Source organism: Orcinus orca, chromosome 8 (genome assembly GCF_937001465.1).
Source record: "Orcinus orca chromosome 8, mOrcOrc1.1, whole genome shotgun sequence".
Taxonomy (NCBI): domain Eukaryota; kingdom Metazoa; phylum Chordata; class Mammalia; order Artiodactyla; family Delphinidae; genus Orcinus; species Orcinus orca.
In genome coordinates this window covers 8692042-8710483 of record NC_064566.1, presented here as the reverse complement: position 1 = coordinate 8710483, position 18442 = coordinate 8692042, and the positions used below count along the sequence as shown (strand labels likewise).

The 18442-nt window shown below is 38.0% G+C and overlaps 1 protein-coding gene across 1 annotated transcript in view; it reads left to right on the top strand.

The window, feature by feature from the left end:
* Nucleotides 1-15933, top strand: part of LOC101287442 (solute carrier family 22 member 10) — a 38442-nt gene extending 22509 nt beyond the window's left edge. Inside the window, exons 3-10 of the mRNA XM_004264248.1 lie at nucleotides 5085-5239; nucleotides 5342-5510; nucleotides 6820-6943; nucleotides 7409-7524; nucleotides 10333-10547; nucleotides 12631-12739; nucleotides 13516-13719; nucleotides 15873-15933. Coding sequence (XP_004264296.1) covers nucleotides 5085-5239; nucleotides 5342-5510; nucleotides 6820-6943; nucleotides 7409-7524; nucleotides 10333-10547; nucleotides 12631-12739; nucleotides 13516-13719; nucleotides 15873-15933 — 1153 coding nt within the window. The remainder of the gene's footprint in view (nucleotides 1-5084; nucleotides 5240-5341; nucleotides 5511-6819; nucleotides 6944-7408; nucleotides 7525-10332; nucleotides 10548-12630; nucleotides 12740-13515; nucleotides 13720-15872) is intronic.
* The last annotated feature ends 2509 nt before the right edge of the window (nucleotides 15934-18442 follow it).

Sequence of the window (18442 nt, the reverse complement as noted above, 5' to 3'; positions counted from 1 at the left end):
GGTTAATATCCAAACATGTAAATAACTCATACACACCAACATCAAAAAAACCAAACAACTAGATAAAAAAATAGGAAGATCTAAATAGACATTTCTCCAAAGAATACATACAGATGATCAATAGGCACATGAACAGATGCTCAACATCTTTAATCATTAGAGAAATGTTAATTAAAAAGAAAATGCGATATCACTTCATACCTGTCAAAATGGCTATCAACAAGAATACAAATAACAAATATTGGTGAGAATGTGGACAAAAGGGAACTCTTGTACACTATTGGTGAGAATGTAAATTGATGCAACCCCTGTGGAAGACAGTATGGAAGGTTCTCAAAAAACTAAAAATAGAGCTACCATATGACCCAGCAATTCCATTCCTGGGATAATATCTAGAAAAAAATGAAAACACTAATTCAAAAAGATACATGCACCCCAATATTCATAGCAGCACTATTTATAATAGCTGAGACATGGGAGCAATTAACAGACTAATAAAGAAGATGTAGTATATATTTAAAATGGAATATTACTCAGCCATGATAAAAATGAAATTCTTGCAGCAATGTGGATGGACCTAGAAAATATTGTGCTAGTGAAATAAGTCAGAGAGAGAAAGACAAATACTCTATAACATCACTTATATGTGGAATCTTAAAAAATAATACCAATGAATGTATGCAAAAAAAAAAAACAGGCTTACAGATACAGAAAACAAACTAGTGGTTACAAAAGGGGACAGAAAGTGGGGAGGAAGATATTAGAGGTATGGTATTAAGAGATAGTTAAGACTATTGTGCATAGAACAGAAGAGCAACAAGGATATATTTTAAAGCACAGGGAATTATATCCATTATCTTATAATAACTTATAATGGAATATAATCTGCAAAAATACTGAATCACTGTGCTGTACACCAGAAACTAATATAATATTGTAAATCAACAGTACTTCAAAAAAATTAGAAATTTCAAGTGTTGGTGAGCATGTGGAAAAATTGAAACTCTTGTCCATTGATGGTGGGAATATAAATTGGTGAAACCACTGTGGAAAGCAGTTTGACAGATCCTCAAAAATCTAAACATGTAATTGCCATCTGAACCAGCAATTCCACTCCTAGGTGTATACTCTAAACACAGGGACTTAGACAGCTGTATATCAAATACAGCAAAAAAGAATGAAGTTCTGGTACATGGTACAACATGAATGAACCTTGAAAAAATTATGCTAAATGAAATAAACCCGACACAAAAGAACAAATGTTGTAGGCATCCACTTATATGAAATATATCTAGAATAGGCAAATTAAGGGAGACAGAAAGTAGATTAGTGATATCAGAAGAATAAGAGGGCAGGAATGAATGGGAAATTACTGCTTGATGGTGATAGAATTTCTCTTTGTGTTGACGTAAATGTCTCAGAAAAAAGACAATGATGGTAGCACAACATGACGAATGTAATTAATCACAGGTTTGTACATCTAAAAAAGATTAAAATGACAAGTATTGTATCTATCATATGACATTAAAAACATTCAAACATATCTCCAAATATCATTGTGAATTATGTGTCTAATTCTGTCAATATTGTTTCATGTATTTCAAACTTTTTTTAAGTTAAGGTACATTTGACATTTCCAGCATTATCTTTTCTGGAAATGTATTTTGTTTTGAAATTTATTTTATTTGATATTAATATAAAGACTCCCACATTATTATTACTATTTTAATTCTATATCTTTTTCTGTCAATTTACATTTTTTTACCTCTTTATTGGAGTATAATTGCTTTACAATGTTGTGTTAGTTTCTGCTGTATAAAAGGTTGAATCAGCTATATGTATACATATAACCCCATATCCCCTCCCTCCCACCCTCCCTATCCCACCCCTCTAGGTCCTCACAAAGCATCGAGCTGATCTCCCCGTGCTATGCAGCAGCTTCCCACTAGCCATCCATTTTACATTTGGTAGTGTATATATGTCAATGCTACTCTCTCGCTTCGTCCCAGCTTTCCCTTCACCCGTCTGTGTACTCAAGTCCTTTCTCTACGTTTGCATCTTTATTCCTGCCCTGCCACTAGGTTCATCAGTACCGTTTTTTGTTTTTTTAGTTTCCATATAAGTGTGTTAGCGTACGGTATTTTTTTTTCTCATTCTGACTTACTTCACTCTGTATGACAGATTCTAGGTCCATCTTTCAACTGACAATATTTTAAGTACTACAGTGGGCAGTATAAAAGTACATCACTTTTTTTATCACTACAAGAAACCATATGCCAATAAAATGAAAAACCTGGAAGAAATAGAAAAATTCTTAGAAAAGCACAACCTTCAGAGACTGAACCAGGAAGAAATAGAAAATATAAACAGACCAATGACGAGCACTGAAATTGAAACTGTGATTTAAAATCTTCCAACAAATAAAAGCCCATGACAAGATGGGTTCACAGGTGAATTCTATCAAACATTTAGAGAAGAGCTAACACGTATCCCTCTCAAAATCTTCCAAAATATAGCAAAGAGGGGAACACTCCCAAACTTATTCAACGAGGTCACAATCACCCTGATACCAAAACCAGACAAAGATGTCACAAAGAAAGACCACTACAGGCCAATATCACTGATGAACAAACATGCAAAAATCCTCAACAAAATATTAGCAAGCAGAATCCAACAGCACATTAAAAGGACCATACACCATGATCAAGTGGGGTTTACCCCAGGATGTAAGGATTCTTCAATATATGCAAATCAATCAATGTGATACACCATATTAACAAATTGAAAGAGAAAAACCATATGATCATCTCAATAGATGCAGAAAAAGCTTTTGACAAAATTCAACACTGATTTATGATTTAAAAAAACCTCCAGAAAGTAAGCAGGGAGGGAACTTATCTCAACATAATAAAGGTCATATATGAAAAACCCACAGCCAACATCATTCTCAATGGTGAAAAACTGAAACCATTTCCCCTAAAATCAGGAACAAGACAAGGATGCTCACTCTCACCACTATTATTCAACATAGTTTTGGCAGTTTTAGCCACAGCAATCAGAGACGACAAAGAAATAAAAGGAATCCAAATCGGAAAAGAAGAAGCAAACTCACTGTTTGCAGATGACCTGATACTATACATAGAAAATCCTAAAGATGCTACCAGAAAACTACCAGAGCTAATCAATGAATTTGGTAAAGTAGCAGGATACAAAATTAATGCACAGAAATCTCTTGCATTCCTATACACTAATGATGAAAAGTCTGAAAGAGAAATTAAGGAAAAACTACTATTTACCATTGCAACAAAAAGAATAAAATACCTAGGAATAAACCTACCTACGGAGACAATAGACCTGTATGCAGAAAACTATAAGACACTGATGAAAGAAATTAAAGATGATACAAACAGATGGAGAGATATATCACTTTCTTGGATTGGAAGAATCAACATTGTGAAAATGACTATACTACGCAAAGCAATCTACAGATTCAATGCAATCCCTATCAAACTACCAATGGTATTTTTCACTGAACTAGAACAAAAAATTTCACAATTTGTATGGAAACACAAAAGACCCCAAATCACCAAAGCAATCTTGAGAAGAAAAACGGAGCTGGAGGAATCATGCTGCCTGGCTTCAAACTATACTACAAAGCTACACTAAACAGGACAGTATGGTACTGGCACAAAAACAGAAATATAGATAAATGAAATAGGATAGAAAGCCCAGAGATAAACCCATGCACATATGGCCACCTTATATTTGATAAAGGAGGCAAGAATATACAATGCAGAAAAGACAGCATCTTCAATAAGAAGTGCTGGGAAAACTGTACAGCTACATGTAAAAGAATGAAATTTTTTTTTTTTTTTTTTGCGGTACGCGGGCCTCTCACTGTTGTGGTCTCTCCCATTGTGGAGCACAGCCTCCGGACGCGCAGGCTCAGCGGCCATGGCTCACGGGCCCAGCCATTCCGCGGGACGTGGGATCTTCCCGGACCGGGGCACGAACCCGTGTCCCCTGCATCGGCAGGCAGACTCTCAACCAGTGCGCCACCAGGGAAGCCTAGTACATCTGTTTTTTAACTCACTCTGGTAATCTCTATCATTCGATGGAGTGTTTAGGTCATTAGCAATTAGTTTGATGTGATTGTTTTGGAATTTTCTTTCCATCTACCATTTCATTTTTTGTTTTCTAAATTATTTTCTTGATGATGATAGTGATTATGAACATGATTATTTGGTGTTGTGTTTGTTCTTATGTATCGCATTTTCTGTTTGGGGGGAAATTATTTGATTCTATTTTAAAATATTGCAGAGGGATTCCTAATACCAAACACTGTCTGTCTGTTTTTATTTCAGACAATGGGCTTATATTTACATTACCACATCTCGTTTAGTCCACGATGTCTCTACTAAGACCCTCTTCTCTTGATGCCCAATGAAAGACAAAATTCACTTTTCCTTATTTGTCTTTCACATTCTTTTTCCCTTCATTCTCCATTTTACATAATTCTTTCCTGTGAGAGGTTGATACAATAGTCACTGTCTGGGTTATGGCGCTCCTATATTCTATTCTAGGAAAGCACATTACTTGAGGTTTATAAATACAGATTCAACAAAGAGTGACTCTTACATAAATCTTCAACAACTTTGATGCATTGCTTCACTGATCATTTGTATCAGTTGCATCTTCACCTGTCTGGTGCTAGAGACCAAAGTACACTTTTAGCTCACTATACAGACTCTCCACCATGGTAAATACATATGTTAGTACAATGAATGCTCATGGTATATTCCAATTTCCAACATTGTAGTTTCTTTCGTATGGTATCACTTCCTGTCAGAGTCCTCCTGGGGATTGGATGATGAAGTTTTAGTAATGTTAGTCTGTAAACCAGAGTGTTAATATGAAGCGATTTCCGTTGTTGATTTAGCTCTTGTTTACTCAAAGTTTCAGGTACAAAGAATCACTTGCTAAAACATTGTCTAAATTTCAATGTATGCTTTGTTTTCTTAATTTTTTTTTTTACCACAAATTATCATTGCTCCCATAATCTAACCTGCCTCTCTGTTTCTTAGGTTTGGAAGAAAGTTGATTCTCAGGTGGTGTTCGCTCCAGCTCGCCGTCTCTGGGACCTGTGCAGCCTTTGCTCCCACCTTCCTCATTTACTGCTCACTACGCTTCTGGTCAGGTTGTTCTGCTGTGGTCATCATAACAAATAACTGGATGCTCAGTAAGTCAACAGTTTTGATTTTCTTGATTTTGCAAGCCTTGAATTTAACCTTGAAATTTCACCCTTATGTGACATTAATATCCCATTTGGGTTTTCTTTCAGTTGTAGAGTGGACAAGGTCCCAGTCAAAAGCCATGGTAATAACACTGATAACCTGTGCCATTAGTATTGGACAGATAATGCTGGGAGGACTGGCTTTTGTCTTTCGAGACTGGCATACCCTGCAGCTGGTGGTGTCTATACCATTCTTTGTCTTCTTTTTCTCCTCAAGGTATGAGCCTCTCTCTCACTCCACTTAAGGGAACCTAGGATGAAAATGCATATTGAATTGGGATATACTGATTTTCTTATTCCCTGGACCATTTCCTGTTGTTTTGACCTAAACCAGCATTTCTCATTTGTTCACTCTGATCAATTTGAGATTTGAGAAGTAGAATAGGGAGTAACAGTGATCTTCCTTCCAGGGAGCTCGAGGTATTTTCTGCCATTTTGCTTCCTAAGTCTTACCCAGTATTGTGGTCATTGAGTTATTCCAATATTATTTTTCTTATAGACTTGAAGATATACCTTCAATTTTTTGGCTTTGGAATGAATAAGGTACAATAAAGTTTTCCATGATCTTCTATGTTGCAGATGAAATTGGATAAAGGAAGAGGCAGAAAATTTATTCATAGAGCAATTTAACAAAATAGCAACAGAATTTCTCCAGAAGTGAAAATGACATGCAGATTGGACGACTTACATTACGTGTTCAACACTCCCTCTTCCCTTAAATAATTTTAACAAATATTTATTTATGGATAATTCCATCCCTACACTTAAAACCACTCTAGGGAGAATTAGCTTTAGTAGATCACAGAAAGATGACTACAGGATTACTATAGTGAGATGAGTACAGAGAGAAAGAAGAGTGTAATCCATGTCAGACTCATCTGCTAAGTCATTCTTTTCTCATAACAAGGAAGATGTGCTTATTGTTTCCATTTAGTTATAAGAAAACTAAAGCAGATGTAAATAAGTGACTCATTTATGTAGTTAGTTACCGACACTTCTGGTAGTGGCAGGAGTATTCACAATATTTGTTGGCCTAAAAGTTTACATAATTTGGGGACTTCTTTTGTCAAAATAATATACATTATATACACTATATATAATAATAATATATATAATATACATTATATACACTATATATAATAATATATATAATATACATTATATACACTATATATAATAATATATATATAATATACATTATATATACTATATATAGAATATATACTACGGCACAAATTTGCCAGATCTCATGCTAAGCTTTGGAAGGGAATTATGCAAGTGAGGGACTCTCAAACTTAAGCTTCATAAGCCTCTTGGAAAATCTCCTGGTGAATAAGCAGAGAGGCAATTTGAAAACAAGGTCTGTGATCCTATGCATGTAGTACATTTTTTGCCTTCCATCTAATAGCCACCACTTCAATTGGTGGTGGATATTGGATGGAAGGCAAAAAGCAGATGTTGTAATTAACCGCAGGACGAATAAGCAAGAGATAGCTGCCTGCACTAGTGTGCCCGTCTCTCATCAGGTGGCTGGTGGAATCTGCTCGGTGGCTGATTATCACCAATAAACCAGATGAGGGCTTAAAGGAACTTAAAAAAGTTGCTCACAGAAATGGAATAAAGAATGCTGAAGCAGCCCTGAACATGGAGGTGAGCAGGAAGGGGAAGGTGGTTATTGGGTTGGAGAGAAGATACAAATTGACACGTGCCTTCTCCTTATTATAGACAAACTGCTTTTCTAACAAGGGCAGCTAGTCGAGAATGCAAATTCCCTGGTCTTTCATGGCCATCTCATAGAAAAGAAGCTGTGAGCACTGTACAGAGCTTCTTCCTATAGCTCAATTCCTGATCTGACTCTAAACCCTATGTACTCTCCTGGGTGCCCTACCCACCTCTGTGGCCTCATTTTCAAAATATCATTGTTGCCATTTAATTTCCTGGAGTCTCCCTTAACTCCCTGCATCCTTCTTCATACCATGTTCACTCCTGTGATTGCATGTGTAATATGTTACGTTATAAAGAAAGGGAACACATCTCTCCTCTCCTATCGGGTGCCAGTGCTCATCACAGTACCTGGCACTGTGTTGGCAAATGACACGTTTGTCGTTCTTGAAGGGTTTGAGAGCGACCATGCAGGAGGAGCTGGAGGCCGCACAGACCCAAACCACTGTATTTGACTTGTTCCGTACACCCAACCTGCGTAAGAGGATCTGTCTCCTGCTCTTTGTGAGGTGGGTGCCACGCAGTGCATGACAACATTCAAAGAGTGGGGACATGAATCTATGTATTTCATAGGTTTTAACAGTGCTGTGAGAGGGAGGTGCTGATTTGGAGAAAAAATGAGGAAATCACACCAAATAACACTCACATGGAACTGCTTATATGATGAAAATTTAGTTAGGTCATATCACACTATCAGTCTTTTCTCTGGAGATGGATGTTGAGAACTTCCATCACGGTACAGATTTGGGCACTTAATTTTCTGCATTTTTCTTTCAATTTTAATTGAAGCAAACGTTGCAAACAGAAACATGAAGAGGTCAGAAATATCTACAAATCAATGAATATGTCAGTATGTAAAAAGGTAGCCAACATACAGATCAAGATAGAAAATCCTAATTCCCCAAGACTTCCCCTCAACTCTCTGGTTCAGCAATATTCACCTCCACACCTTTGCCCAACACTGTTCTCTGCTCACCGCCCTCTCCTGTGCCAAATAAAACTTAACAGTGATTCTGATCTCCTTCACTGCAGATGAGTGTTGCCTGACCTTGACCTTCACATAATATAAATGATGGAAGGGTTCTGTGACAGGCCGTCTCTCCTCATGCTCATTCATGAAGATTCATCCATTCTGTTGCACGTGACAGTAGGTTGTTCTCCTCCCCAGTGCTTTAGTCTCCATTGGATGAATACACTACAATTTCTTTATGTACTTCAATATCGATGGACTTTTGTTTCCAATTTGGATACAGTTTTTTGTGTGTTAGCACAAGGGCTTCTGTTAAAGTCTTGCTCATTATCTCTTGAGGGGACATAAGTATTTACTTTGGTATCGTCAGGAGGAGAAATTTTAAATTCTGAATTTTTGAAGATTCACACACATGGACAAAAAGCACACAGGACGATAAACACCCACTGCCAAGCTTAAGAAAGTGACTATTGAATAGTGTAATTTATCTTTCCCGGACATATCCTAGTAGACTGCTTATTCATTTAATTCCATTGTGCTTTTTGACCTTTTCACATCCACTAGGACACAGACTTACGTTTCTGAATTCTAGATAATCACAGTGGAAGGAAAAAGTACCTACAATGATAAGAAAAGACCTGTTTGCAATTGCTGTGTTCTGTGATGGTTTCTTTTTAAACATCTTTATTGGAGTATAATTGCTTTACAATGGTGTGTTAGTTTCTGCTTTATAACAAAGTGAATCAGTTGTACATATACATATGTCCCCATATCTCTTCCCTCTTGCATCTCGCTCCCTCCCACCCTCCCTATCCCACCCCTCTAGGTGGTCACAAAGCACCGAGCTGATCTCCCTGTGCTATGCGACTGCTTCCCACTAGCTATCTATTTTACATTTGGTAGTGTATATATGTCCATGCCACCCTCTCACTTTGTCCCAGCTTACCCTTCCCCCTCCCCGTATCCTCAAGTCCACTCTCTAGTAGGTCTGCATCTTTATTCCCGTCTTGCCCCTAGGTTCTTCTGACCTTTTTTTTTCTTTTTTTTACATTCCATATATATGTGTTAGCATACGGTATTTGTTTCTCTCTTTCTGACTTACTTCACTCTGTTTGACAGTCTCTAGATCCATCCACCTCACTACAAATAACTCAGTTTTGTTCCTTTTTATGGCTGAGTAATATTCCATTGTGTATATGTGCCACATCTTTATCCATTCATCTGTTGATGGACACTTAGGTTGCTTCCATGTCCTGGCTATTGTAAATAGAGCTGCAGTGAACGTTTTGGTACATGACTATTTTTGAATTATGGTTTTCTCAGGGTATATGCCCAGTAGTGGGATTGCTGGGTCGTATGGTAGTTCTATTTGTAGTTTTCTAAGGAACGTCCATACTGTTCTCCATAGTGGCTGTATCAATATACATTCCCACCAACGGTGCAAGAGGGTTCCCTTTTCTCCACACCCTCTCCAGCATTTATTGTTTCTAGATTTTTTGATGATGGCCATTCTGACTGGTGTGAGATGATATCTCATTGTAGTTTTGATTTGCATTTCTCTAATGATTAATGATGTTGAGCATCCTTTCATGTATTTGTTGGCAGTCTGTATATCTTCTTTGGAGAAATGTCTATTTAGTGTGATGGTTTCTTCTATGGCAATACCTAAATCTGTCTCTCTCTGGGTGAAATAGATCTTTTATGTGGACTCCTTTCCCTTAGATGCTCTTTGGGTAAAAGGTAGATCCTCAGTGGGAATCTTTGATTCCATTTCTGATGGTACAGTTGGTACATGTTTGCTTTCCTGAATTCTTACATTTTCTTTTAGCCCCAAGAACTCTGATATGAACTTTAAATTTCCCAGAACTGTGTTTGAAACCAGGACACTATGCTCCCAGTCAAGGGGACACAGGTAGTTTCTTTGCAGTTCCAGTCACTAGTTGAGGAAAGGGAAATGCTTTACAGTATTGGGGTTGGCAGAATAGAGGGAGGACTCACAGCATACAGACAACTCTCAAAAAGAAATGATTTCCCTAAATTTTAAGTTTTAATGCTTATATATTCAAATTCTCTATACCATCCAGTTTGGTGATGGAGTCAGGTTATGTTTTCCCGTCACTGCTAACTCTATGCTTAGGGACTCAAAAAAAGAAGGACAAAAGGAATATCGTTTTCCTTGTTATTTTAATGGTAAATTTATCACCCTAAAAGGAAGTGTTATACAAATCAGACTACACCTTAATTGTTAAACATTGATCATTGGCTACCTGTGTCAATATAATAATCGACTGCAACATGTTGGCTCTAAATCTTACAGCTTGTGTCTTTCCTCTTTTGTTCACTACAGATTTGCAAGCACAATACCCGTTTTTGGCATCTTTATCAATCTACAGCACTTTGGGAGCAATATTTTCCTGTTCCAGGTAATCTTTGGCGTTCTCACTGCCTTAGCCCGATGTCTTGCACTTCTAGTATTGAATTATATGGGCCGTCGACCAACCCAGATGCTTTTCATGTTCCTGGTGGGACTTTCCATTTTGACCAACACGTTTGTGCCCCAAGGTGAGAGAAGACTGGACTTTGGGGAAAAAAGTGTCTTTTTCCCACCCTTCAGGGATTGTATTGGTCACACTTGTCTGAAGTCAGGTTTAAAAAGAGGTACCAGGGACTTCCCTGGTGGCGCAGTGGTTGAGAGTCTGCCTGTCACTGCAGGGGACACAGGTTCATGCCCCGGTCTGGGAAGATCCCACATGTTGCGGAGCGGCTAGGCCCATGAGCCATGGCCACTGAGCCTGCGCGTCCGGAGCCCGTGCTCTGTAGCGGGAGAGGCCACAACAGTGAGAGGCCCGTGTACCGCAAAAAAAAAAAAAAAAAAAAAAAAAAAAAAAAGAGGTACCAGTTACGTGCTAAGTATTCCCCCCAAACCAATCTGATGGTTTATGAGAAATTCTGCTAAAAATTTTTTGGGAAAAAAACTAAAGGTCAACGAGGGGCAAATCAGGCATATGTTCATCTCATCACATTGTGAAGTGTCTTAAACTGGTACAATTTATCCCAGATTATTTCTCTAAGACAGCAATTGTTTACCTGCCTTTTGTCCATTCACACTTCAAATAACAAGTATGGAGGAGTGAGGCCTTGCAGTGATCCCCCAGGTGAGGACACAGCATGGTCACTCCCTCTGTTTGGGTTCTTCATTACCAGCTTTGATGACTAGTCACTTCCCCGTCTCTACATACCCACATATGAATGTGGTGTTAAGTCACCATGACTGCAGCTCTTGCTGATGAGAGTCTCCCAGGAAATGAAAAAAATCCCCCTTTTTCAAGGAATGAAGGAGTGAACAGTAGGAATAGAACTTAAGCAGATTAAAATCCTTGTCCGGGGCTTCCCTGGTGGCGCAGTGGTTGAGAATCTGCCTGCCAATGCAGGGGACACGGGTTCGAGCCCTGGTCTGGGAAATCCCACATGCCGCGGAGCAACTAGGCCCGTGAGCCACAACTACTGAGCCTGCGCGTCTGGAGCCTGTGCTCCGCAACAAGAGAGGCTGCGATAGTGAGAGGCCCGCGCACCGCAATGAAGAGTGGCCCCCGCTTGCCGCAACTAGAGAAAGCCCTCGCACAGAAACGAAGACCCAACACAGCCAAAAATAAATAAATTAATTAAAATAGGTATTAAAAAAAATCCTTGTCCATTCCCTGTTAGATTACTTTACAAGTTAATAGAAAAATGATATGTAATGATTAGTAGAACCTTAGTGAGCACTATGCTTCACCATGTCCCAATGCAAGAATATGCTTCACAGCATTACAGATGGGTGGACTCTGCTCTTTAGAATATCCTTAATGCTGCAGGCTTACTCCCTTACACGAGAGTTCTTTCCAATATTATAAAGCTATAATTAGATTTCTTTTTATACTGTGCAGGAAACTGTTTCTCTGAAATTTTTTTTAGTGGTCCCAAATTCTTTTTTTCCAAATAGAAGTTTCCATTCCTGGTTCCTCACGTCTAACATTGATGTAGACCCAGCTTCTCTTCAGCCTGTCCACTAACAGAAAAGCCCTGTCCTTCTATTACTCTCTTGGGCCATACTCACCCCATGGCAATGCTGTATCTACACGAGGTTGACTGACTCATTGAGGTTTGTCTGGGACTTTCCAGGTTTTATGAATGAAAATCTCACATTGCTAAAACCTCCTAATTCCCAGGAAAACCAGGATGACTGGTCACTTTAAATTCTGCACTTTAATTGTAAAGTCCTCAAGGTTAAAGCTGAGGCTTAGACACAGTAATTGTCCACGTGACAGTCCTACCTTCTATAATAAGCATAGAGCAAGTACTGGACAGAATAACTAAAAGCAAATTTCTGCCACACTCACCTTTTCTTCTTCTTCTCTGGCAAATCTCAGATATACAGAGAGATTTGCTACAATTAACCGAGACAATTTTATGTACATTTTACAACCTATGTTGATAACTTTATCTTTCTCAGTTCATAAGACTCCATGATCCTGCTACGTAATATTTTCTACAATCTATTTCAAACATACAAATAACCTGTAGAGTTGTTTGTCCTGAATAAAGTTGGTGGTGGCTGATTCCTTTAACACAGCTTTCTTAATCTCACTGGTCTTCCTCTCTCTAGAAATGCAGACCCTGTGTGTGACTTTGGCAAGTGTGGGAATCAGCTGTGGTGCCGCTTCTATCACCAGTTATTCTGTCCACTGTAGTGAACTCATCCCCACTCTCCTCAGGTATAAGGATTTTTTATATCCTTCCGAAGCCTGAGTAAAGATTGATATATAGTATCCAGTAGTTTAATATAATTTGTGGTTTAGGAAAGGGACCAGGAAAATGTTCTAATTCCACTAATAATAAGGTAGTAGTTGCCCATTTGTAAGTTCCAGTTATGAGTGTAAAACAGAAATATAAAGCACCAAACATATTAGAAAATAAAAACAAACAAAAAAAGTGGATTTAACCTTAATTACTGTGTACTTGAGGGTGGCTTTGGATACGGATTTTCTAAGAAGTGACTTTTTATCGTTTATCGTCTGATAGCTGTAAACTGTACTACTTAGAATAGAAAATGAAAACTCAAAAGCCAAGAACTTTGAATGTCCCTCCAGGGCCCAAAAATAGGACTTTCCCAGCTAATTGATGCTTATTGTGGAATAACATAATAAGAAATGTTAATTATAAAGCAATTATTTGTAATGGTAACAATATACTAAAAAACAACTATCACCACAGTTTATCAGAAAAGCTGACTTGGTGCCGGGTACTGTGCTAAGCAGTACTTCAGTACATCTGTTTTTATTAAAATGATGAAAACGCGTCTTAACACATTTTGACCCTGTCCAAGACAGCTAGAAAATCACAGAGCAAATCACAAAAACCAGTGTTTCGTAAAGCCCACATATGTAATAATTGTGTTTTAGTGTGTTCCATGATCACATCAAAATAATAGATCATAAGTTACATGTGTGGATTTTTACTGGATTCTTATGTATTCTTGTTTCTCTTTCAGGGCAAAAGCTTTGGGATTAGATGTAATGGCTAGTAGGTGTGGGTCAGCACTGGCTCCCCTCTTGATGACCCTGGTGGTGTATCTACCCACTCTGCCCTGGATCATCTATGGAGTATGTCCCATTATTGCGAGTCTTGTTGTCCCTTTCCAACCTGAAACCAGAAATCTGCCTCTGCTTGACACCATCCAGGATGTGGAAAATAAGTGAGTAATGCTTCTAGCCATCCCCTGGGAGAGACTGTGTGCTTTGGATCTGTGAGTGAGAAAGACAAAACACAGAGTGGGTCCCTCAGATCACTGGAAAGGCTGAGCCTGCCTGGGATACTTCCATCTTGGGCCATGGCCTTCACAAGTGGCAAGGTCATTTCTAACCATTGTGAGTTCCAGTCTAGACTGCAGAGATTCCTCTCTGCCCTGTTCTCATTGGTAGTTTTAGTGCTGAAGAGACAGTAATTAGCTCTACTGTGAGGGCATATCCTACCTGCCCTCATGATAGTATTTCATGATCCTCAGATCCATAAGAGCAGGGGATATAAAGGGAAAAGAAATGGGATGACCAGTGAAGGAACAATGTTAGGAAGATCATGTTGAGTTAAAGACTCTTTGATGATGGCCATTCTGAAAATCTACAAACAATAAATGCTGGAGAACGTGTGGAGAAAAGGGAACCCTCTTGCACTGTTGGTGGGAATGTAAATTGATACAACCACTATGGAAAACAGTATGGAGGTTCCTTAAAAAACTAAAAATAGAACTACCATATGACCCAGCAATCCCACTACTGGGCATATACTCTGAGAAAACCATAATTCAAAAAGAGTCATGTACCACAATGTTCATTGCACCACTATTTACAATAGCCAGGACATGGAAGCAAACTAAGTGTCCATTCACAGATGAACAGATAAAGAAGATGTGTCACATATATACAATGGAATATTACTCAGCTATAAAAAGAAATGAAATTGAGTTATTTGTAGTGAGGTGGATGGACCTAGAGTCTGTCACACAGAGTGAAGTAAGTCAGAAAGAGGAAAACAAATACCGTGTGCTAACACATGTATATGGAATCTAAAAAAAAAAAAAAGGTTCTGAAGAACCTAGGGGCAGGACAGGAACAAACATGCAGACGTAGAGAATGGACTTGAGGACACGGGAAGGGGGAAGGGTAAGCTGGGACGAAGTGAGAGAGTGGCATGGACATGTATACACTACCAAATATTGAATAGATAGCTAGTGGGAAGTAGCCACACAGCACAGGGAGATCAGCTCGGTGCTTTGTGACCACCTAGAGAGATGGGATAGGGAGGGTGAGAGGGAGACACAAGAGGGAGGAGATATGGGGATATATGTCTATGTATGGCTGATTCACTTTGTTCTACAGCAGAAACTAACACACCATTGTAAAGCAATTATACTCCATTAAAGATGTTAAAAATTTTTTTAAAGAAAAAATATAAAGACTCTCTTTGAAAAGATAATAAAGAAATAAATCTTGTGTAGGTGCTTGTAAGATTCAGGCAAATTTTGTCACTACAAGTAATGGAAAGTATCAAGGATAGGGGAAAAAAGAAACTAGTAAAAGTCTTTTAATATGAGAAATATGCTACCTTTGTAACCTAGGGCCTCAATAATAAAGTTCCACAAACTGAGTGAATTAAACAACAGAAATGTATTGTCTCACAGTTCTGGAGCCTGCAAGTCTGAGCTGAAGTTGTTGGCAGGGCCATGCTCCCTCTGAAGGCTCTAGAGAAGGGTCTGTTCCAGGTCTCTCCTGGTTTCTGGTAGTTCCTTGGCTTGTGGCAGCTTAACTCCAATCTCCACATGGCATCTCCCTGGCATGTCTCTACGTCCAAATATCCTCTTTGTATAATGACACCAGTCAAATTGGTTTAGGGGCCCAACCTACTCCAGTATGACTTCATCTTAATTAATTATATCTGCAAGAACCATGTTTCTAAATATGGCAATCTCATATTCTGAGATACTGAGAGTTAAGGCTTCAGCATATGAATTTTTGAAGGGACACATTTCACTGCATAACAAATGGGGTTAAGATTTTCAACTCACCCCTTGACTTTCCAAAGGTGTCTTTGGTCAGAGGTCTAAAAAGACCAAGTGAGAGTAGCACTTTCTAACTGCTTTCTTGGGTCTGCAGAGTCAGCAGAGCCTTTTGCAGGATGAGTGTCAATCTCTCATGAATTTTATTGGATTATAAAAAGCTGATGGTTAAGGATCAGTTTGTACTTGTGCACGGATGGCATCCAAACTTACTTTTATTATTTTCTATTTTTTAATGTGTGTTTTTATTTGCTAACTCGTTGGTTGATTTGGTTTTTTCTGTTTTGTTTTTCCAGCAAAAAATTCTCAAGAGAAGCACATGAAAAAGATTTCTACATTAAAGTGACAAAATTTTAAGTGGATTTCATGAGATGACTGGTGAGGAAAATAAAAATATGCAGAAAAAAATGGGAGCTTTCCTTTATCTTTACATACTAGCAAGGAAGTATACTGGAACATGAATCTCATTTACAATCATGGCATTAATTTGCAATTAAACATATGACTTCTTGGAACATGTAATTCCATGATCAGAAAAATGGTGCCCACGTAGAATGTTAGGAAACATGTTTTCCTCTTGTATTCCTGAAGGAGTTGGCGTAAAATGGGTAATATGTCTTCCTTAAATATTTGGTAAAATTTCCACTGTAGTTTTCTTTGTGGGAGAATGTTTAACTATAAATTTATTTCATGTAATAGGTATAGGACTATTTAGTTTATCTTTTTTTCATTAATAGTTTCTCTCCTTATCATGGATTTTATTTTCCTATAACTTTACTTACCTGATTTTTGATGGATGCCAAGCACTGTGTCTTAACTTCTTGGATGCTAGATACTTTTTATTCCTAAAAATATTATTGAGTTGTTTGGGATATGCCTAAGTGACTTGAAAACACTGATCTTTTTGGGTCTGGGGGAAATCCTGTGGAGTGTCTACCAGGCAGCTGTTTGGACTCATCCACAGGCTATCAATACTGGTAAGGGGCTGAAGAACCATGGGCAAAAGGATTGTCTGGAGTTATCTCCCGGCTTGCTCACCAAATATGTAACCAAACCAGGTTTGTTTGCCCGTCGAACAACAAGCCAAACACTGAGTCACTGACGTTTGCAACAGAGAAAGTGTTATTTGTGAGGTAGCCAAGTGAGGACACAGGAGAATAAATCTCAGATATGCATCTCCAAAGGCCAGAGGCTTGAGATACTTATGATATAAAGAAGCAGAGTGGTCTCAGGCATTTGGAAAGGTGATTGGAGATTGGGGAAAGATGAAGTAACTCATTTCTGTGCAGGCCCAGCTTTAGGGTCAGTGGGCTCAACTAGTCTTAGCCAGGTGTATTGGGCAGGAGCTGACTCCCAATTTTTGGAAAACAACTTAAGCCCCCATTACTCTAGTGACTCATACATCAGAAGTATTATCTATAGGGGTGGTTAGAAGTCTGATGATAAACTATGTAGGGTTCATGAAGTTCGGAGGGTTTGCAGTTAGGAAAGGGGAAAAAATACAAATGAAGTAGGCTTAATCAGTAAAGGCAGGTTACAAGCAGAGGGTTTTCTAAGAAACTCTTCCCTTATCTGCTGCTATGTTAGACACATTCAATGATTTCTGTTAAACACCAGCTTCCATTAATCCTATGGAGCATGGTTTCATAATTTCTCCCTCTTCATCATCTTTCTCTCTCTTGCTACCAAACTTTATGTGTTTCTCTGCTTCCTGTTAATTTCCCTTTTGTCCTATTCTTTATTTTTTCTTTAAAAAATTTTTAATTACGGAACTTAATTATCTACAGAAAACAGTTTTAAAAAGACACATATATACACCATATATACCAAAATTAAACATATATGACTAGTTTGCTGTGGTACAGAGCTTCCCTTACAAAAGGAGGAGGGTTCTGATCCTGAAGAAGATAGAGTAAGCATACTGAATCTGTTCTCTTTTGACTAGATGCACCATGAAAGAACTCATGGGGCAACTATTCTAGACTGTGAAAGTATATATAGTAATATATTAACATGTCTAAAAAATAATAGCACAAAGTGGATGGGGGAGGAAATAGAGCTCTATAGGAGTAAAGTTTCTATATATTATGGAATTCAGTGAGTATAAATATGAAGTAGGTTCTGATAGCTTATGCTGTGTATTATAACCTCTAGAGCAACTACTGAGAAACCACTGAGAAAAAAAAAGAGTTTAAAATACTTAAATAAATTAAATGATACACTAGAAAATATTTACTTTAAAGGTGGTATCAAAAGAGGACTAGAGGAATAAAATAGTCATGAGACAGAAAGAAAAATAAAATCAAAATAATTGATGTGATTCCAACTGTATCAATAATAATATTTACAATCTAATTGAAAGCAGAGACTGGCTGGATGAGAAACAAAAATATCCAACTCTATGTTGTCTACAGGAAATAGACTTTAGACCTGATACCAATAGATTGAAAGTAAAAGGATAGAAAAAGAAATACCATTCAGACCGCAACTGCAAGATAGCTGGTGTGACTATATAAATATCATACAAAACAGACTTTCAGACAACAACTGTGACGAAAGCAAAATCTGCACATTTTAGGATGATAAATAGGTCAATTAATCGAGAAGATATAAGAATTATAAATGTGCATAAATGTAACAACAGAACCCTAAAATAGATGAAGCAAAAACTGACAGAACTGAAGGTAGAAATAGAAAATTCAACAATAATAGTTGGAAACATCAATATCCTGCTAAATATAATGGATAGAACCTTTGTTAGAAGGTCAGGAAGTGTAAAGAAGACTTGAACAATGCTATAAACAAAGAAGACCTAACAAGTATAGAACACTTCGCCTAAAACATCACAGTACATATTCTTCTCAAG